The 17,990-nt window shown below is 38.6% G+C and overlaps 1 protein-coding gene across 1 annotated transcript in view; it reads left to right on the top strand.

Moving 5' to 3' along the window:
- The first annotated feature begins 3,193 nt into the window (after window positions 1-3,193).
- DENND1A (DENN domain containing 1A) overlaps window positions 3,194-17,990 on the top strand; it is a 489,835-nt gene continuing 475,038 nt past the window's right edge. Inside the window, 1 exon segment of the mRNA XM_024762246.1 lies at window positions 3,194-3,258. Coding sequence (XP_024618014.1) covers window positions 3,204-3,258 — 55 coding nt within the window. The 5' untranslated portion in view covers window positions 3,194-3,203.

Below are 17,990 nucleotides of genomic sequence, written 5' to 3'. Positions count from 1 at the left end.
GGGGGGAGCCCCCAAAAGGGAGAGGCCCCAAACCCGAAAAAAAAAAAAAAAAAAAAAAAAAAAAAATCCCTGCTCTCCTGCAGTTTACATTTAGAGGAGGGAAACAGGTTGTGATTGGTGTGATGTGGAGAATTAAAATTCGATGGTATCGAGTGTGTTGGGGAAGGCCTTTCCGAGGTCAGGTATAAGCTTTATTTTGAATGACAGGAAGGACCACCTATATGAAGATCAATACAAAAGGCTATAAGATAGGAATGAATTAGGTGTGTTGAGGAGCAGACAGAAGGCCAGTATGGCTAGAGTGCAGTGGGCAAGGAGAGAGAGGTATGAAATGAAATTGGAGAGATAGGCAGAGGCCAGATAATGTAGGACCTTGTAAGGACTTTTTTCCTTCTCATTTTTTAAATTATAATAAAATGCACATAACATAAAATTTATCAGCCTAACCACTTTTCAGTGTATGGTTCAGTGATATTAAGTACACTCATATTCTTGTGCAACCATCGCCACCATCCATCTCCAGAACTGAGTTTGGTGGGCTTTTTTTTTTTTTTTTCCCCGCTTAACTGGTGGATATCAGGAAATGCAAGTCTGAGGAAAAAAAGTGCCATTTGTTAAGTTAGAAGTGCTTCTTAGAAATCCAGATGGGGAAGTTGAGCAGGCAGTTGCTAAGGGAATCTGGGGTCAGGGAAGAAGTCGGGTTGGAGACAGGACTTTGGGGCTCATCAGCATTTGCCTGGTAATTAATGCTGTGAGACTGAATGAGATCATTTAAGTAATGAGTGTAGACAGGGAGAGGTCCAGCACTAAGTTCAAGGGTAGGAGAGCTTATGTGAGAAGGAATCAGCAAAGGAGCAGCCAGTAAGGCAGGAAGAATACCAGTTGAGAGTGGTGTCCTGGCAGGCAAGTGAAGAAGGTGTTTGGAGAAGGAGGGCAGATCAATCAGCTGTGTCAAATGCTGCTGAGAGGTTAAGACAAGCATCGAGAATTTACCATTTTGGCACATTTTAGCAATGTGGAGGTCATTGGTGATCATGACGAGTTGTTTCAGTGGTGTGGTGGGTTCAGAAGCCTGGTTGAAGTGTGTTAAAGAGAAAGGGAGGAGAAGCAGCAGAGATATAATGAGTTTAGACAACATTAGGATGTTCTTCGCTTAGAGAGATAGCAGATCTGTACAAACCACCTTCACTTAGTGGCACAGGTTAACATGTCGGAGCTCCAGTGTTAAAAAATTTGGTGTGTAACACCTTTGTATGCTCATGTTTTTTCCTTTCAATTTTTTAAATGGGGAAAAATAAGCTTAAAAGTGGGTATTTGGGTAAAAAATGCGTGGAATCTCCAAGGAATCTCCATGGAGTCCTAGGGTCCAGCAGAATACATTTTGAAAGCCATTATCTTAATCCCGAGGAATGAAATTCTGAGATGAAATTCAGCCAGTTGCAAAATAGGCTTAAAGATATTTTTAGATTTTAGAGGGAATCTTCCTCGTACTCTTCAGATGACCTTAGAACATTCCTTTCTTTCAACAAACCCTCTACTTTGAGATTATTTGAATGAAGGGGATGTTCCATATGGTATTTTCCACAGATGTTTTGGTGACCAAAGGATGCTGACCTTGTAGGTCTTTTTGTACTCTCTTGCAGGAAAAAAAGGGCACGAAACATTTTTAAACAGCTTTCTTAAAACTTGAGTTTACTTTTATTTAGTTAAGTTAGATACTCTGATTTAATGTCTAATTTAAAAATTATATTTGACAAAGGTATATTTAAATTCCTTGACTTTTAGAGCAGCCAACTCTTTTCACTCTAGGTACTTATTTAAAGCACAAGCCCAAATTTCTCCTCAGTGAGGAAGTAATGATCCTTCACATGAGAAATAAGTAGATCCCTGATCGACAGACAACTACCCCTGAGGAAGTAGAGGGAGTATTACGGTATTTTACTGAGTCTAAGATGCCATTATTTATAAGATGCACTGTTACTATATGTACTACTAAGAAAGAAAAAAATGTTGCCATTTAGAATTGTAAGATGCAATAGATTGTAAGACTTGGGAAAATGTGGGGAAAAAATTTCATCTTAGAATCAATGAAACACAATTTGAGCACCTGGAGGTCTGAGTTGCAGCTCTGACTGTGTTTCTAACTAGTTGTGAGACTACTGACAAGTCACTTAGAATCTCTTTGCTTCAGGTTTCTCACCTGTATGGTGAGGGTGATGACTGATCCACATACCTCATAGGATTATAATGAGGATGAAATGAGATAAATGAGATAGTTATTTTGAAAAGTGGAATCTACTGGGCAAATTCAGGGTATTTAGTTGATTGAAATTAAGCCTTAGATCTGATTAGGCAACTCAGAAAGCTTCTTCTCTGAGCTTTGTTGTCAGGTTTAAAATAGAATTCAGTCATAGATGTTTGAATGTGTAACATTTTCTTCTACTAAATGATTTTCATGCAATCTGGAAAGAATCTTTTATTGTAGTTTTAGAATCAAAGAGAAAATCTGAAGATACTATGACTCCGATGTTCTTATCACTCAGAATGAGCAACTGTTAACATTCTCTTAGTGCTATGATCTTTTAAAAACTTAATATAAAATATTTATGGCATAAAAAGGTAAAAGGATATAATAATGAACATTCATATACTTGCCATTGACAATTTAGGCAAAGCCCCCTATTAGCATCCTGTCTTTATTATAGCCTAATGAGATAGGATACTGTTTCTCTTATTTGAGTCTTTAAAACCTGTAAATAAGCAAGTTAACTTCATCTGAATATTTTATCCTGGCGTATGAGGGAGAAGATTACTTTGTGCTAGTGTTGCCTTGGTTTGAGTTTCCTCAAAATTCTATTTATGGTTTTGGAGATCCAGCTGTGTAAACTGGAAATATGACATCTGTAAAATCATAATAATGGCTAAGCTATTATATGCCAAACATTGTATCTAGGCAATTTTTGTGTGTTTTCTTTACATTTCACAATAATTCTTCTGGTTAGCTATTTTCATTTTATAGATTAGGAGGGCGTGGCTCAGAGAAGTTGAGTAACTTGTCCAAAGTTCCACAGCCATTAAGTTGCGGAGCTAATGATTTTAATCCAGGTCTGCCCTATACCACAGCCTGCATATTCTATACCATGCTCCCTCAATACTTGTCAGTAATCACAATCTGTTTCTTTTATAGGCAAAACCCAGAGACCATGTTTGAAGTGTATGTTGAAGTGGCCTATCCTAGGACAGGTGGCACTGTTTCAGGTATTTGCATGTTCCATTATGATATGGCATGTTTGTTTATTGTATGAGCTAGCCATGCACATCAGATAATATGTGAATATTCTAAACTGTTACTTATCTTTAAGTATGTTTAAGTGTCTTTCCCTTTTATCTGTGCCCACATCATCTAGGGAATAGAGAATAATTGCAGTGAACAATTTAAATTAAGAGTTTTACTATAACAGCCTTGAAATATGGCTTTATTCATTGTAATCATTGGGTTTTGGTTTGTAGCTTTCGGAGATGCCTGGAAGTCAACTATTTAGTATGAAATATTGTCACCTTGCTAATAAGGAAGGTTTAGAATTAGGTTACAAAATAATATAAAGGGAAATCTCTGCCAATAAACTGGAAGGAGATGTTTGAAATGGATTTAGTTCAGTAAATTTTGTCAGCTGGTTAAAGAAAGGTTGGAACTTAGTTGAAGGAAACACCTCCTCTGGCTTTAGCTTTTGGACTAATTTGGACATGTATTCCTGAGCAACAGGGTCTTGAATAAGGTTAGAGTATCTTGTGCAGGCTGAGTAAATCACTTCTTGACCTAAAATCCTTCTTGGTTAATGAGAAAGAATAACCTTCTGACCTAGTGTTCTTTTTCCTGGTGCTTAAGAGAGTGATGCATTTGCCAAAGGTCTGTTAGGGAGCGGCTCTCGGTCCGCACACCAACAGTTGCATGTATTATTTGGTGTTTATGGAGGATGAATTTATTTGGATTAGAAACTTGGAGTAATCAGGATTCCAATGGTAGTTATGCCTGTAATTGGCTATACAAACCTCGGACATATTTTCTACTTCGTTATTTTAATTAGATTGTAATACTCATAAAATAGTTACCTTTTATTGAGTATCTGTTGTTCTGTTGTCCTACATGCTTGACATACATAGTCAGTCCTTACAATACAACCCTTAAAGATAGTTGGATGGTGTCTCCATTATGCCTATGAGAAAACAGAATCTGAGAGGTCAAATAACTTACCAAGATTATACAGCTACTGTGTGGAATAGCCAGGGTTTTAGGTTCAAGTCCTCTTCACTCTGCTAAGTTGCCTTCTTGAGGGCAGTGACCATGTTGTACACATCTCTCCATGTCATCTGCAGGGCTTTGTACAATGTCACCAATATTTGTTAAAATGAATGCATTTCTCAATATGAAAAGTGAGAATTGCGTGTGCTCCACTTTTCTGGATTATTTCATGAAGGCTGTGAAACATGTTATATAAACTTATGGTCATTCTAGAAGTAGAATGTTAATATTCATCTTAAGTTATACCTCTAATTGTGCAAACCATTGGATTGGGAAGGGAAGTAGCTGATATTAGGTGTGTTCGTGCAGCAGTACCTCTGTGAGCTGACTCGTCAGAGTAACCAGTTGGTGATGGCTGTGATTTGACAGATTTAAGGACAAAAACTTTTCTTATTTCTACAGTTGCTAATGTTCCCCCTTTCAATGCTGTAGGATTTTTTTCCCCCAAAGTTAAAATGAATTTTCTTGGGGAATGTGAACAAAGTTTGTTGAGTACAAATAAGAAAAAGGAACGAAATGGAGTCTTTACCTTATCCTCTTCTTTAAGTCGTCTAATTCCTCTCCCTGTAGACAACTCTTTCTTGTTTAACCCTTTAGTTTACTTTTTAAAAACTTTAAATTTTGAAAATATTTTATTTCAAGTTTTTTTTTTTTTTTTTTTGCGGTACGTGGGCCTCTCACTGTTGTGGCCTCTCCCGTTGCGGAGCACAGGCTACAGATGCGCAGGCTCAACAGCCATGGCTCACAGGCCCAGCCGCTCCGCAGCATGTGGGATCTTCCCGGACTGGGGCACGAACCCGTGTCCCCTGCCTTGGCAGGCGGACTCTCAACCACTGTGCCACCAGGGAAGCCCTGAAAATATTTTAAAAGATAAAAGTTACAAGAATAGTTACGTGCATACTCCCTTTTCCTTAGATTCATCAGTTGTTACTATTTTGCCACATTTGCTTTATTACTCTGTGTGTATTTTTTGCTGAACCTTTTGAGAATAAGTTGCAGACATTGTGACCCTTCACCCCTAAATACTTCAGGATATATCTCCTAAGAATAAGGACATTTTCTTAAATAACTCCAGTACAGTTACCAGAATAAGAAAGTTAATGTCATTTGTCCATGTTCAATCAGTTGTCGCAGTAATATCCTTTATAGCGCTTTCGCCTCTGATCCAGAATTCAGGATCATGTAATCCATTTAGTTTTCACATCTATTTAGTTTTTTTTAGGCTGGAACAGTTTTGCAACCTTGTTTTTTTTTAAACCCTTTGTGAAATGTTTTTGAAGAAATTAGGTCTCTTGTTTTGTAGAAAGTCCCTGGGTTTGAATCTGATTGTATCCTCATGATTAGATTAGGTTATGGATTTTGGGTGGGAATATTTCAAACGTGATATTGTATCCTTCTCAGTGTATCATATCAGCAGGGACATGATGTCCGTCCCATTATTTGTGGAAAAATGTGCATAAACCTTTTGTATACAGTTTAATAATTATAAAGTGAGTACCCATGTTACTACTATTCAGGTTAAGACAAAGAATATTGCCTGGTTCTAAGGAAATTCTGGTCCTGGCAAGAAGACCCCTGCCCTAGCCCTGTGCTTTAGAGGGCCCTGCTTTGGCCCTCTTCTGAAGTGCCCCTTTCAGGCAAGGAGTCTGTGGGGCCTATGGGACATGCCCATTTAGAGCCCAAACCCTTCCATCCTAGACAAACTTTGAATACCTAGGATCTAAGAATTTCTTGACCCAGTGGCCCCAGGTTTTTTTCCAGAGTCTGTGTGAGTCTTCCCTCGGGTTTGTCCTTCTGAGGGTAGACTGGCTACTGGTGTACACACCCCTAGGCCCAAGGGAGTGGCCTAAGGGTATCTGTTTGTGGGGAGTAGGGTATGCGATGGAGCTTGGGCTTGTGAGTGGAGGTGATTGCATCCCTGTGTGTGAGGTTCCTGGCAGTATGGGATGGAAAAGGGGGAGATGGACAGTGGGCTAGTGGCCAGTTTTCCCTGAGCCATGTTTCTACATGGAACTCTAAGGAATCCAAGAATTTTCAGTGTGAATCTGTCCTTCCAAGTAGTTATGATAGGAGGATGGAACATATTTTATTTAATAGTTTGTTAGCTTATTTCATATCTTGTAAATATTTAGACATATGGTCTGTGGGCCTCTGTTTGTACTCTTGCCAAGGCCCTGTAAATGTTAGAGGTGGGGCTGGCCAGTGCCCCAGAAGTCCCTCCACTCCCCTTCTCCAGAGGTAACTACTATCCTGACTTTTATGATACTCATTTCTTTGTTTTTCTTTGTAGCTTTACCACATAAGTATAGTTCCTTGAAAAATTTAATTCAGTAGTGCCTGTTTCTGAATTTTATAGAATTATTCTGTGTGTAGTTTTGCTGCTTGTTTGCTCAAGTCTGTGAGGGTCCTCTGTGTTGTTGCGTGTCATTTATTTTCATTGCAGTGTAATACACTTTAAGATTATATCACAGTTTATTCATTCTACTGTTGAAAGCACTTGAAGTTGTTTGCAGTTTTTGGCTGTTACAAGCAAGGCTGCTGTGATCTTTATACATAAATCCTGGAGCATGTAAACATACTTTTACATAGGATATATACCATATTTGATAACTAGATAATGCTAAACTGTTTTTCAAAGTTGATTGTGCTTGTCTACACTCCCTTCAGCAGTGTTTGATAGTCTTTATTGTTGAACATCTTCATTAGTTCTTAATACAATTAAATTTGTTGGGTTTGGCCAACCTGATAGTTGTGTGGTAGTATCTCCTTGTTGCTTTTATTTGCATTTTCCTGGTGACTAATGAGATTGAGCACCTTTTCATACACTTATTGACCTCGTGAATACCTTTCTTTTTAAAGTGCCTGTTCAAGGCTTACTCAGTTTTTAATTGTTTTCTATCTTTACCTTGTTGATTTATAAGAAATTGTTTGTCCTGCTACTATTAATTATCTGGTCAAGTGTGTTGTAGATATTGTCTCCTACTCTATGATTTGTCTTTCCCTCTCTTTCTGGTATCTTTGATCAAAACTTCTTGATTTTCATATCTACAGTTTATCAATGTTTTCCTACCCTACAGATAAGAAACTATTATCCTATATTTTCTTCTGAGAAATTTATAGTTTTGTCTTTCACAGTCTTTAATATATCAAGGATTTTAATTTTCTATTAGATGATTAATATCCAGAAAAGCTAAACTTAAATTTGATTCCTTATCCATGATTTTTAAAAATTGGGAAACTAAATAAAGCCAAATTACTAAGATGCACTATTCCTCTACATAAAATGTGTTTTTATAAAATGGTCAGGTACTTCTAAATAATACCTAAAAAACTACCTCACAATGAAAGGGTGACAAATGTGAGAAAGGCTGGTAAGAAATACTACTAGACGTTAAAGACAGTTCTTTTTCCCATCGATTACTTTTAATGTCTGAACTAGTGAAGGTATTGTCAACTCTCACGTGTTCTTTGCTCTGAAAGCATTCCATGACATCCATGGAAGGGACATGTATTCTGTCAGTTCTACTTAGATATTGCATCCAGACCTGTGGCACTGAGTGGGACATCTTCCAAAGATTGTGCAAATAAAATTTGGGTACACAAACTGAACTCATGGTGCTGCTTACTTTCTTTGGGAATTCGTAAGATTTCCTAGTTCCTAATACCAGTGAATAAGCTGTCACTTAGTATTTGATTTTAGGTAACTTTTGTCTACTTCTACAACCTTTTTTTTTTAATACAACTTATTATATCTTTCTTTTTCTGATACTATTTAAGCCTTATTTTTGCCATTTAGATGATTGCAAAGAATGTGTCTTAAAATTAGTCTTTGTTCATTGGATCTGCATCTCTGATCTCTGCCAAAATATCTGAGCAAACTTAAATATAAACCTTATGCTATACAGTACTAGTGTCTGGGCATAATCTTCTCTTTGAAGTTTGTTTGCATCCCCCAGAGGGCTTAATTCCCTGCTGTGAGAAGGTGGGTTAGAAAGCACTGAAACTACTTTATGGGTCTTTAATTGGAGGATTTAGTATACATTTTGTTCTATAAATTTCTGTGGGAGTTTCATTCTTATGATTTTTTCTTATACTGTGGTATAGTATGTTCTCATTGTAAATTAAAAAAAATACTAAAAATTTTCCAATTATTTGAGTACATGTTGGCAGATCATCCCTGGTGTGTATTTTTTTCTATTCATCTTTAAATTTTTAAAAAAATTTATTTATTTAATTTATTTATTTTTTGGCTGTGTTGGGTCTTCATTGCTTCCCGTGGGCTTTCTCTAATTGAGGTGAGGGGGGGCTACTCTTTGTTGTGGTGCGCGGGCTTCTCATTGCGGTGGCTTCTCTTGTTGCAGAGCACGGGCTCTAGGCGCATGGGCTTCAGTAGTTGTGGCACACGGACTTAGTTGCTCCGCGGCATGTGGGATCTTCCTGGACCAGGGCTCGAACCCATGTGCCCTGCATTGGCAGGCGGATTCTTAACCACTGAGCCACCAGGGAAGCCCATATTCATCTTTAAATTTTTAGTAGCTTGTTTTCTTACTAGTTTTTGACTATGTATAAATTTTTAGAAATTTTTAAAAATCACGAAGAGAAAAATTATTACTCAGTAATAACTACTGTTAATGTTTTGATTTATTTCCTTGTAGCCTTCTTTTGTGTGTGTATGTGTGTGTGTGTAAATATATAAACTTCCCCCCAACTTCTGCTACATGTGTGTTTTCCATGTTCTCCCTCAAATCATTAAACTTTTCCTAAAATTATTAATATAGCTTTGTAAAAATCATTTTAGTTGCTATAAATTATGACATCATGTTTATGTGCTATATTTACTTGTAATTACATCTTTAGATTTTTTCCAGGGTATTTCTCTTGTAAATAATGTCAGTGAACATCTTTTGTGTATAATCTTGTTATTTAGGTATGTGAGTTTAATGTTTTAAAAAGAAGTAGGATCATTTTGAGTAGATCTTTGATCTATCTTGTTCTTACTTTTTTAGTGCTTTCTTTTTTTTTTTGCCAGTTTCATTTTGTGTACTCTAATTTATATGTTTGTTCAAGAACCCACCAGAAAATGAATACAGTCACCTCCAGTTGTGAAAGCTCCCAGAGCTGAGTTCAGCCTGTCTGACTGAAGGTCTGGAAAGAGGGTGCTCTTGCAAGAGGGATGAGCTTGCCCAGTCCAATGATCAGATGGTACTGGCATGCTGAAACTCTGGAATGCATTTCAAATACAAGTGTCTCATTACAGCTGGCATCTCTGAGCCTGCTGCAGGCACTCTTTTTTTTGTTGTTCTTAAAATATATATTTTTTAACATCTTTATTGGAGTATAATTACTTTACAATGGTGTGTTAGTTTCTGCTTTATAACAAAGTGAATCAGTTATACATATACATATGTTCCCATATCTCTTCCATCTTGCATCTCCCTCCCTACCACCCTCCATATCCCACCCCTCTAGGTGGTCTCAAAGCACCTAGCTGATCTCCCTGTGCTATACGGCTGCTTCCCACTAGCTATCTATTTTATGTTTGGTAGTGTATATATGTCCATGCCACTCTCTCACTTTGTCCCAGCTTACCCTTCCACATCCCCATATCCTCAAGTCCATTCTCTAGTAGGTCTGTGTCTTTATTCCCGTCTTACCCCTAGGTTCTTCATGACCTTTTTTTTTTTTTTTCTTAGATTCCATATATATGTGTTAGCATACGGTATTTGTCTTTCTCTTTCTGACTTACTTCACTCTGTATGACAGACTCTAGGTCCATCCACCTCACTACAAATAATTCAAGTTTCTTTTTTTTGCGGTATGCGGGCCTCTCACTGTTGTGGCCTCTCCCATTGCGGAGCACAGGCTCTGGACGCGCAGGCTCAGCGGCCATGGCTCACGGGCCTAGCTGCTCCGTGGCATGTGGGATCTTCCCGGACTGGGGCACGAACCCGTGTCCCCTGCATCGGCAGGCGGACTCTCAACCACTGCGCTACCAGGGAAGCCTTTGATTTTTTTTTTTTTTTTAATTGCCACAAAATGCCAATCTCAGAGCCTCATTTTTCTCAACTGTAAAATTGGGGCCCTGATAGTATCTACTTTATTCAGTCGAAAGGATTAAAGTACAATGCACAGTGCGTCGGACGTGGGAAGTTCTTAATTAATGGGAGCTGTTGTTATTTATCATTTGTTTTGAAAGATTTAATTATTTTAGGAGAAGTTTTAGGTTCACAGCAAAATTGAGAGGGTGATACAGAGATTTCCTGTATATGCCTGCCCCACACATGCACAGCCTCCCCTATTATCAGTATTCCCCATGAGAGTGGTATGTTTGTTACAATTGATGAACCTACACTGACACGTCATAATCACTCAAAGTCCATTGTTTATGTCATGGTTCACTCTTGGTGTTGTATATTCTGTGGGTTTGGATGAATGTATAATGACATGTATCCATCATTATAGTATACAGAGTATTTTCAGTGCTCTAAAAATTCTCTGTGCTCTACCTGTTTAGCCCCCCTTGCCCTCCACACACTGTCCCCTTCCCACCAACCACTGATCTTTTTACTGTCTCCAGTTTTGCCTTTTCCAGAATGTCATATAGTTGGAATCATACTTGTATGTAGCCTTTTCAGATGGGTTTCTTTCACTTAGTCATATGCATTTAATGTCCCTCCATGTCTTTTCATGGCTTGATGCCTTATTTCTTTTTAGTGCTGAATAATATTCCATTGCCTGCATGTGCCACAGTTTATGTATCCATTTTCTTACTAAAGGGTATCTTGGTTGCTTCCAGGTTTTGACAATTATGAAGAAAGCTGCTAATAAACATCCATGTGCTGGTTTTCATGTGGACATAAGTTTGCAACTCCTTTGGGTAAACACCAAGAAGCCTGATTGCTGGATTGTATGGCAAGAGTATGTTTAGTTTTGTAAGAAACCACCAAACTGTCTTCCAAGGTGGTTGTACCATTTTACACTCCCACCAGCAATGAATGAGAGTTCCTACTGCTTCATATCCTCATCAGCACTTGGTGTTGTCTGAGTTCTGGACTTTGGCCATTCTAATAGGTGTATGGTAGTATAACATTGTTTTGATTTGCATCTCCCTGATTACGTATGATGTGGAGCATCTTTTCATATGTTTATTTACCATCTGTGTATCTTCTTTGGTGAGGGGGTTTCTTTTTTTAAAAAATAAATTTATTTATTTATTTATTTTTGGCTCTGTTGGGTCTTTGTTGCTGCGTGCCGGCTTTCTCTAGTTGCGGTGAGCAGGGGCTACTCTTTGTTGCGGTGCACGGGCTTCTCACTGCGGTGGCTTCTCTTGTTGCGGAGCATGGGCTCTAGGCACATAGGCTTCAGTAGTTGTGGCACATGGGCTCAGTAGTTGTGGCTCACGGACTCTAGAGCGCAGGCTCAGTAGTGGTGGTGCACGGGCTTAGTTGCTCCGCGGCATGTGGGATCTTCGCGGACCAGGGCTCGAACCCGTGTCCCCTGCATTGGCAGGCAGATTCTTAACCACTCATCCACCAGGGAAGTCCCGTGAAGGGGTTTCTGTTAAGACCTTTGGCCCATTTTTATTTATTTTATTTATTTATTTTTGCGGTACGTGGGCCTCTCACTGCTGTGGCCTCTCCCGTTGTGGAGCACAGGCTCCGGATGTGCAGGCCCAGCGGCCATGGCTCACGCGCCCAGCCGCTCCGCGGCATGTCGGATCTTCCTGGACTGGGGCACGAACCCGCGTCCCCTGCATCCACAGGGGGACTCTCAACCACTGCGCCACCAGGGAAGCCCTGGCCCATTTTTAAAATTGGGTTGTTTGTTTTCTTATTTTTGAGCTTTAAGAATTCATGGTATATTTTGGATAACAGTCCTTTATCAAATATGTCTTTTGTAAATATTTTCTTCCAGTCTATAGCTTGTTTTCTCATTGTCCAGATATTTTGTCTTCGGCAGAGCAGAAGTTTTTAATTTTAATTAAATCTGGCCTATCAATTATTTCTTTCATGGGTCATGTTTGTGGTCATCACCATAACCAAGATCATGTAGGTTTTCTCCTATGTTATCTTCTAGGAGTTCTATAGTTTTGTGTTTTACATTTAGGTCATGATCCATTTTGAGAGAATTTTTGTGAGAGATGTAAGAAAGGTCTGTGGCTAGATTCAGTATTTTGAGTGTGGATGTCCAGCTGTTCCAGCACTGTTTGTTGAAGAGACCATTTTTGCTCCATTGTATTGCCTTTGTTGCTTCGGCAAAGATCAGTTGACTAATTTCTTTGGGTCTATTTCTGGGCTGTCTGTTGATCCATTGATCCATTTGTCTATTCTTTCACCAATGCCATCCTGTGTTGGTTTCTATAGCTTTATGGTCAGTCTTGAAGTCAGTTAGTGTCAGTCTTTGAACTTTGTTCTTTTCTTTCATATTGTGTTGGCTATTCTGGGCCTTTTGCCTTTCTCTGTAAACTTTAGAATTAGTTTGTTGATATCCATAAAGTAACTTGCTGGTATTTTGTTCGTTTTTGTATTGAATCTTTAGATCAAGTTGGGAAGAACTGACATCTTGGCAATATTGAATCTTCTGATCTGTGAACATGGAATATATCTCCATTTATTTAATTCTGTGATTTCGTTCATCAGAGTTTTTTGTAGTTCCCCTCATACAGTTCTTGTATGTTTTTTTTTTTTTTTGCGGTACGCGGGCCTCTCACTGTTGTGGCCTCTCCTGCTGCGGAGCACAGGCTCCGGACGCGCAGGCTCAGCGGCCATGGCTCACGGGCCCAGCCGCTCCGCGGCACGTGGGATCCTCCCAGACCGGGGCACGAACCCGTTTCCCCTGCATCGGCAGGCGGACTCTCAACCACTGCGCCACCAGGGAAGCCTTCTTGTATGTATTTTTGTTAGATTTATTCCAGAGTAGCTGTTATTTTAAATTACAATGTTATTTTTATTTAAGGCAAGAGTTCCTATCTGTGAAGAACTCTGCTGTCCAACAATTGTTATCAGTCTAACACAGCTGAAAAATGGGAAGTAAGTAAAAGTAACTAGCCAAAATAGATTTCTCAGAATCCATGCATTCAAACTTAAATCTTTTATTCATGGGAAAGCACTTAGCTTATGCCCTATGTGCTTTGCTTTGCCCTGAGGATTCTTCTGTATTATGTTGATCAGCACAGTTATTGATTATGCTGATGACATTAAATCATTGTATTAGGGCTCTTTGTTGTAAGTGGCAGAAACCCAACGAAATCTGGCTTGAGCAAAAAATGGAATTTGTTGGCTCTCAATACTGAGAAGTTGCAGTGGTAAAACTGGTTTTGGGTTTTGTTGGATCTAGGTGTTCTACATATATTTTCATAGATTTGTCATATCTTTATCTCTTGGTTTTCTGTCGTCTGTGTTTGGTTCATTTCTGGTCAAGTGCTCCTTATATAATGGCAAAGATGGCTACTAGCAAATTGAAGATTATATTCTACCAATTTAGTCACCCAAGTAGAAGAAGAGTGTTTTATGTTTTTCTGAGCCATTAACCCAAGGACCATTGTAATAGGCCTCGTTTGGGTCATAGACTGATCTATGAACCATTCATGATGGTTTTGGGTAGGTGACTCAGATGCTGATTGGGGAATGAGGGAGTATGTATGTGGGAGGCCTATTCAGTGCCACTTGGATTCTCTAGCCTGAGAATGGGGCAGGGTAGTTACTCAGGAAAATCTGGTGCTATTACCAGAGGAAGGGAGAATGGATGCTAGGCAGGCAAAATAAATATACATTGCAGTCATCAAGAAAATGTTTTGTTCAAAATATTCTTTTCAAAAAAGCAGTGAGATATATAATGTAGTTTGGAATTACAACCAAAAAGTTAAAGTTTCAGTGCTGAAAAATGTTGGTCTTCAGCTTTCTCAAACTGCCACATAAGCCTCATTTCCCCAGGAGTCTACATGACTGAGGTCTTATTATCATACGTCTAATTTTTGGTTAGAGTTCTTTAATCACTTATTCTTTGAGCACTCACTTTAGGTTCAGCACTGTGCTAGACCATAGAAAGTGGAATGTGAGCTCTGTAAGACAGGAACTGAACCTCATGTTTTAAATGCTTAGGACACTTTTTTTTTTTAACCTTTAAGAAATTATATTCTAGCTTTTGCATTTATTTTGGCATTATTTCACAACACGTTTTGCATTTCCTTCTTTATGTTGCATTGAAAACATGCAGTCTCCTCAAAGGCTTTCATTAGAAAAAGAAATCTTCAGAGAAGCTATTGCTATAAGCTTGCTTTGCCCAGCAGGAAACTTTAATAAGTCGCTTGATTTAAGACAGTTTTTTTTTAACCTTTAATGTGTTCTTAGGCATTAGAATTTTATGTTATCACAAAGCCTTATTTGAAGAGAAAATAGATGCAGATGAATTGCTGTCAAGATTATAACAATGTCAGTAAGTATCTTCATGGATAATTTGTAATAGAAACAACGTAATGGAAAGACTGTAGGCTTTGAAGTTAGATTTCTTCTGCCACCAACTAATTGTTTGACCTTGGGAAAGTTATTTAAACTGATTCTAGTTTGCTTCTTGTTTAAATGGGACTTATATCTATTTGTGAATTAGAGACAATATGGATTAAAATGTCGAACACACAAACAAGTACAAATTAGGCATTCTTGTGGTGACTTAATTCAACATCATCCTTAAATGAAAAATAAAACCAAAAGCCCAAACTTCAAACCAAAACAAACTCCAAACAATAAAACTTCCTGCAATTGTGATTTTGTTAAGAGATTAAATTTTCCTTCTGATATAATTAATTTAAATTCCTTTTGAAATGGTTCAGATACTAGAACAGTAGTGAGGTGAAGATACTGAACTCACTTGATGAAAAGAAAACTGTCTGAATAACCAATTTTCTCTTTCAGAAAATGTAGGATCAATTCTGAATTCTTTCCAGAAAAGCACACTTTGGACACATGGATAATTTCAAATGATTAACCTATATATTTTTTCCCTCATGTCACAGTTCAACTTTAACAAGAACCCAATGATCAGTCCTCAGTTACCAGAGTTTTTTCTTTTTTTGTTTTAACTGTCTAGTTGTGAGAAGAGCCAAATGCCAAGAAAGTAAGCTGGTATCAGAGATTTACTAAAAGAGCCCATTTCTGGAATATGGTTTATAATTAGTGTATATTTAGCTCAGATTTCTGTCCTCAATGGTAAGCATCACTGATACTCAGAATGTTGCAGCTGACTTCTAGAACATCACAGGAAAAGGGTTCCATTAGTTTGTTAGGTTGTACTCAGTATGAAAGGAAAATTGACAGAAGTATATGGGAAAGATTTTCTACAAAGACTGAAATGAAAAATATTTTCATCATGGCTCTCAATGAAGTAGAAAATCAGCTCAGCAGAACATTTAATTTATTCCCTCTTCCTGCTAAATATTTTGGTTAATAGGAGTTCCTGCTCCTCTTCCCCCTAAAACTTCTAAAGTATAACTAGCAAAAGTCTAGTTAAGAGCATGGTTTCTAGGATCAGATGATCTGGGTTCAAATTCCAACTCCACCTATGCCTTAATTCCCTGTGTGATTTTGGGCAAATTACTTAGTCCTATCCTTGTCTTATTTAGTTCCCTAAATTGTAAAATGGGGATGATGATGGTAGTACCTCATAGTGTTATTGTAAAGATTAAATGAGAAAAAAAATATTAAAGAATTAAGCACAGGACACAGCACAGAGCACCCCTCAGTTTGAACTATTATTAAAAAAAAGTTGGACTCATTTGTTTTGATTCTTCAAACTAGAAGTTGAGGGTCATCGGGGGTCTGAACTGGGGAAATGTCATCTGTTCCTACTGAAGGCTCATTTCTTCTACACTGTGATAGCAGGGCACTGGGACCAGATCTAAGGCAGTTCTAGGCCCAGGGCATTTGGAAGCCTTCACTAGGCCCTTTCTTGCCTCTAGTAGCTCTAGCAAGTCCGGATTAGGTTTTGAAAAAATTCTTAATCCTGTGGGTTGGACCCTGGAACAAGCCGACCTAATTTTTCTTGGGTTTGCTGAATGGAGATTGAATTTACTGAGGTTTTATTTGGGCTTCTCTGGGTCTGCTGTAGGATAAAAGTTCAGGTCTAGACCCAATTTAAATTGAGATTTAGGTCTGTCCACTACTACATTTCCCCCATTTTGTTTAGAAGGGTGTTTTTGTATCATACTTCACCCATTCAGCAATGTTTATTTTTAAATTTTATTTTATTTTTAAAATTTATTTATTTGGGTTTTTAAAATTTTTGGCTGTGTTGGGTCTTTGTTGTGGTGCACGGGCTTCTCATTGCGGTGGCTTCTCTTGTTGGGGAGCACAGGCTCTAGGCACGTGCGCTCAGTAGTTGTGGCTTGCAGGCTCTAGGGCGCAGGCTCAGTAGTTGTGGCACACGGACTTAGTTGCTCCACGGCATGTGGGATCTTCCCAGAGCAGGGCTCGAACCCATGTTCCCTGCATTAGCAGGCAGATTCTTAACCACTGAGCCACCAGGGAAGTCCCTCAGCAATGTTTATTAAAACTTGCTGTGTGATAGGTACTGGGGAGGAGAGGAGGCATTTCAGACAGAAGGCAAAGCATTTGCAAAGCCATGGAGGAATAGTTTATTTCTTTTTATTAATAAGGAATCTGACTTTTAAGCAGATTCTGATCAGCTTGAGGGACCCTGTGTGATCACACTCAGTCTGTCAGTTCCTTGAGGGCAGAGGTCTTTGTTTATTCAGTTCATTGATGTGCGCCCAGCACCTAGAACAGTGAGTGGGACGTGGTAGGCACTCAGTACATATTTTTTGGACAAATAAATGAACTGACACAATTCCAGCTGTTTACAGTGAACCTTGATATTTTGATTAGTCTCTGCAGTTTTATTGTTGGTAAATATCTCATTTCCAGTAGGTTGAATGGCTGCTCAATTTGCTATATTTTGCTTTTTAATGGAAATCTTTGGGTAGAACTAGGGGGAGGGCATTTATTTTAGAAGCAAGAGTTATCTTGCAGTTTTCTCTCTAGTGATTTTTCTGGAAGATGTTATTCTGCCTTTTCTACGAGCAGATGTGCTCAGGATGAGAAGTTTAAAGGAAGGCGCACTTACATTTGTCCCACTAGGCGAGGAATGCCTTTTCCTCTCCATTTAGTACGTGTCCATCAGACTTCCCAGAGTACAATGAGGCATTTACTCCAGGCCTTGGTGACAGCCCATACTTTTTGCATTTTAGGCTTTTTCTGCCACCCCTGGGAAACTGCCTGGTGGTCCAGCATCATGAGAAGTTGTCTTACTAAAAGCTGCCCATCCTCTCCTCTAGCAGAAGCCGTGGGTGCAGTGGAAGGAGCTTTGGAGTTGGGTCTGAATTATGGCTCCGCAACTAATAGCGATCTGACCTTGGGGAAGTTACTCATCTTTTGTTTTTGCACTTGCAAATATGAGTTTGTTAATGCTTATCTTTTAGAGTTGCTGTGAAGATTAAATAAACCACTATAAAATAATTAACAGTGCCTAGTTTGTTTTCTTCTGTCAAGTCATTGTTTTCTACTCTTTCAGCCTCCTGACATGAAAGAACACCTATATTATTTTTCATAGCTTGGAGGACTATAGAGTCTTTGAAATGCTTGATAACGATTTTCTGTGTTTTTTTTTTTTTTTTTTTTTTTTTTTTTTTGGGTCGGGT

The sequence above is a fragment of the Neophocaena asiaeorientalis genome, unplaced genomic scaffold, assembly GCF_003031525.2.
Source record: "Neophocaena asiaeorientalis asiaeorientalis breed wild unplaced genomic scaffold, Neophocaena_asiaeorientalis_V1.1 scaffold78, whole genome shotgun sequence".
Classification (NCBI taxonomy): domain Eukaryota; kingdom Metazoa; phylum Chordata; class Mammalia; order Artiodactyla; family Phocoenidae; genus Neophocaena; species Neophocaena asiaeorientalis.
Note: the sequence above shows the minus strand (reverse complement) of the source record. Positions and strands in the feature narration are given on the sequence as shown.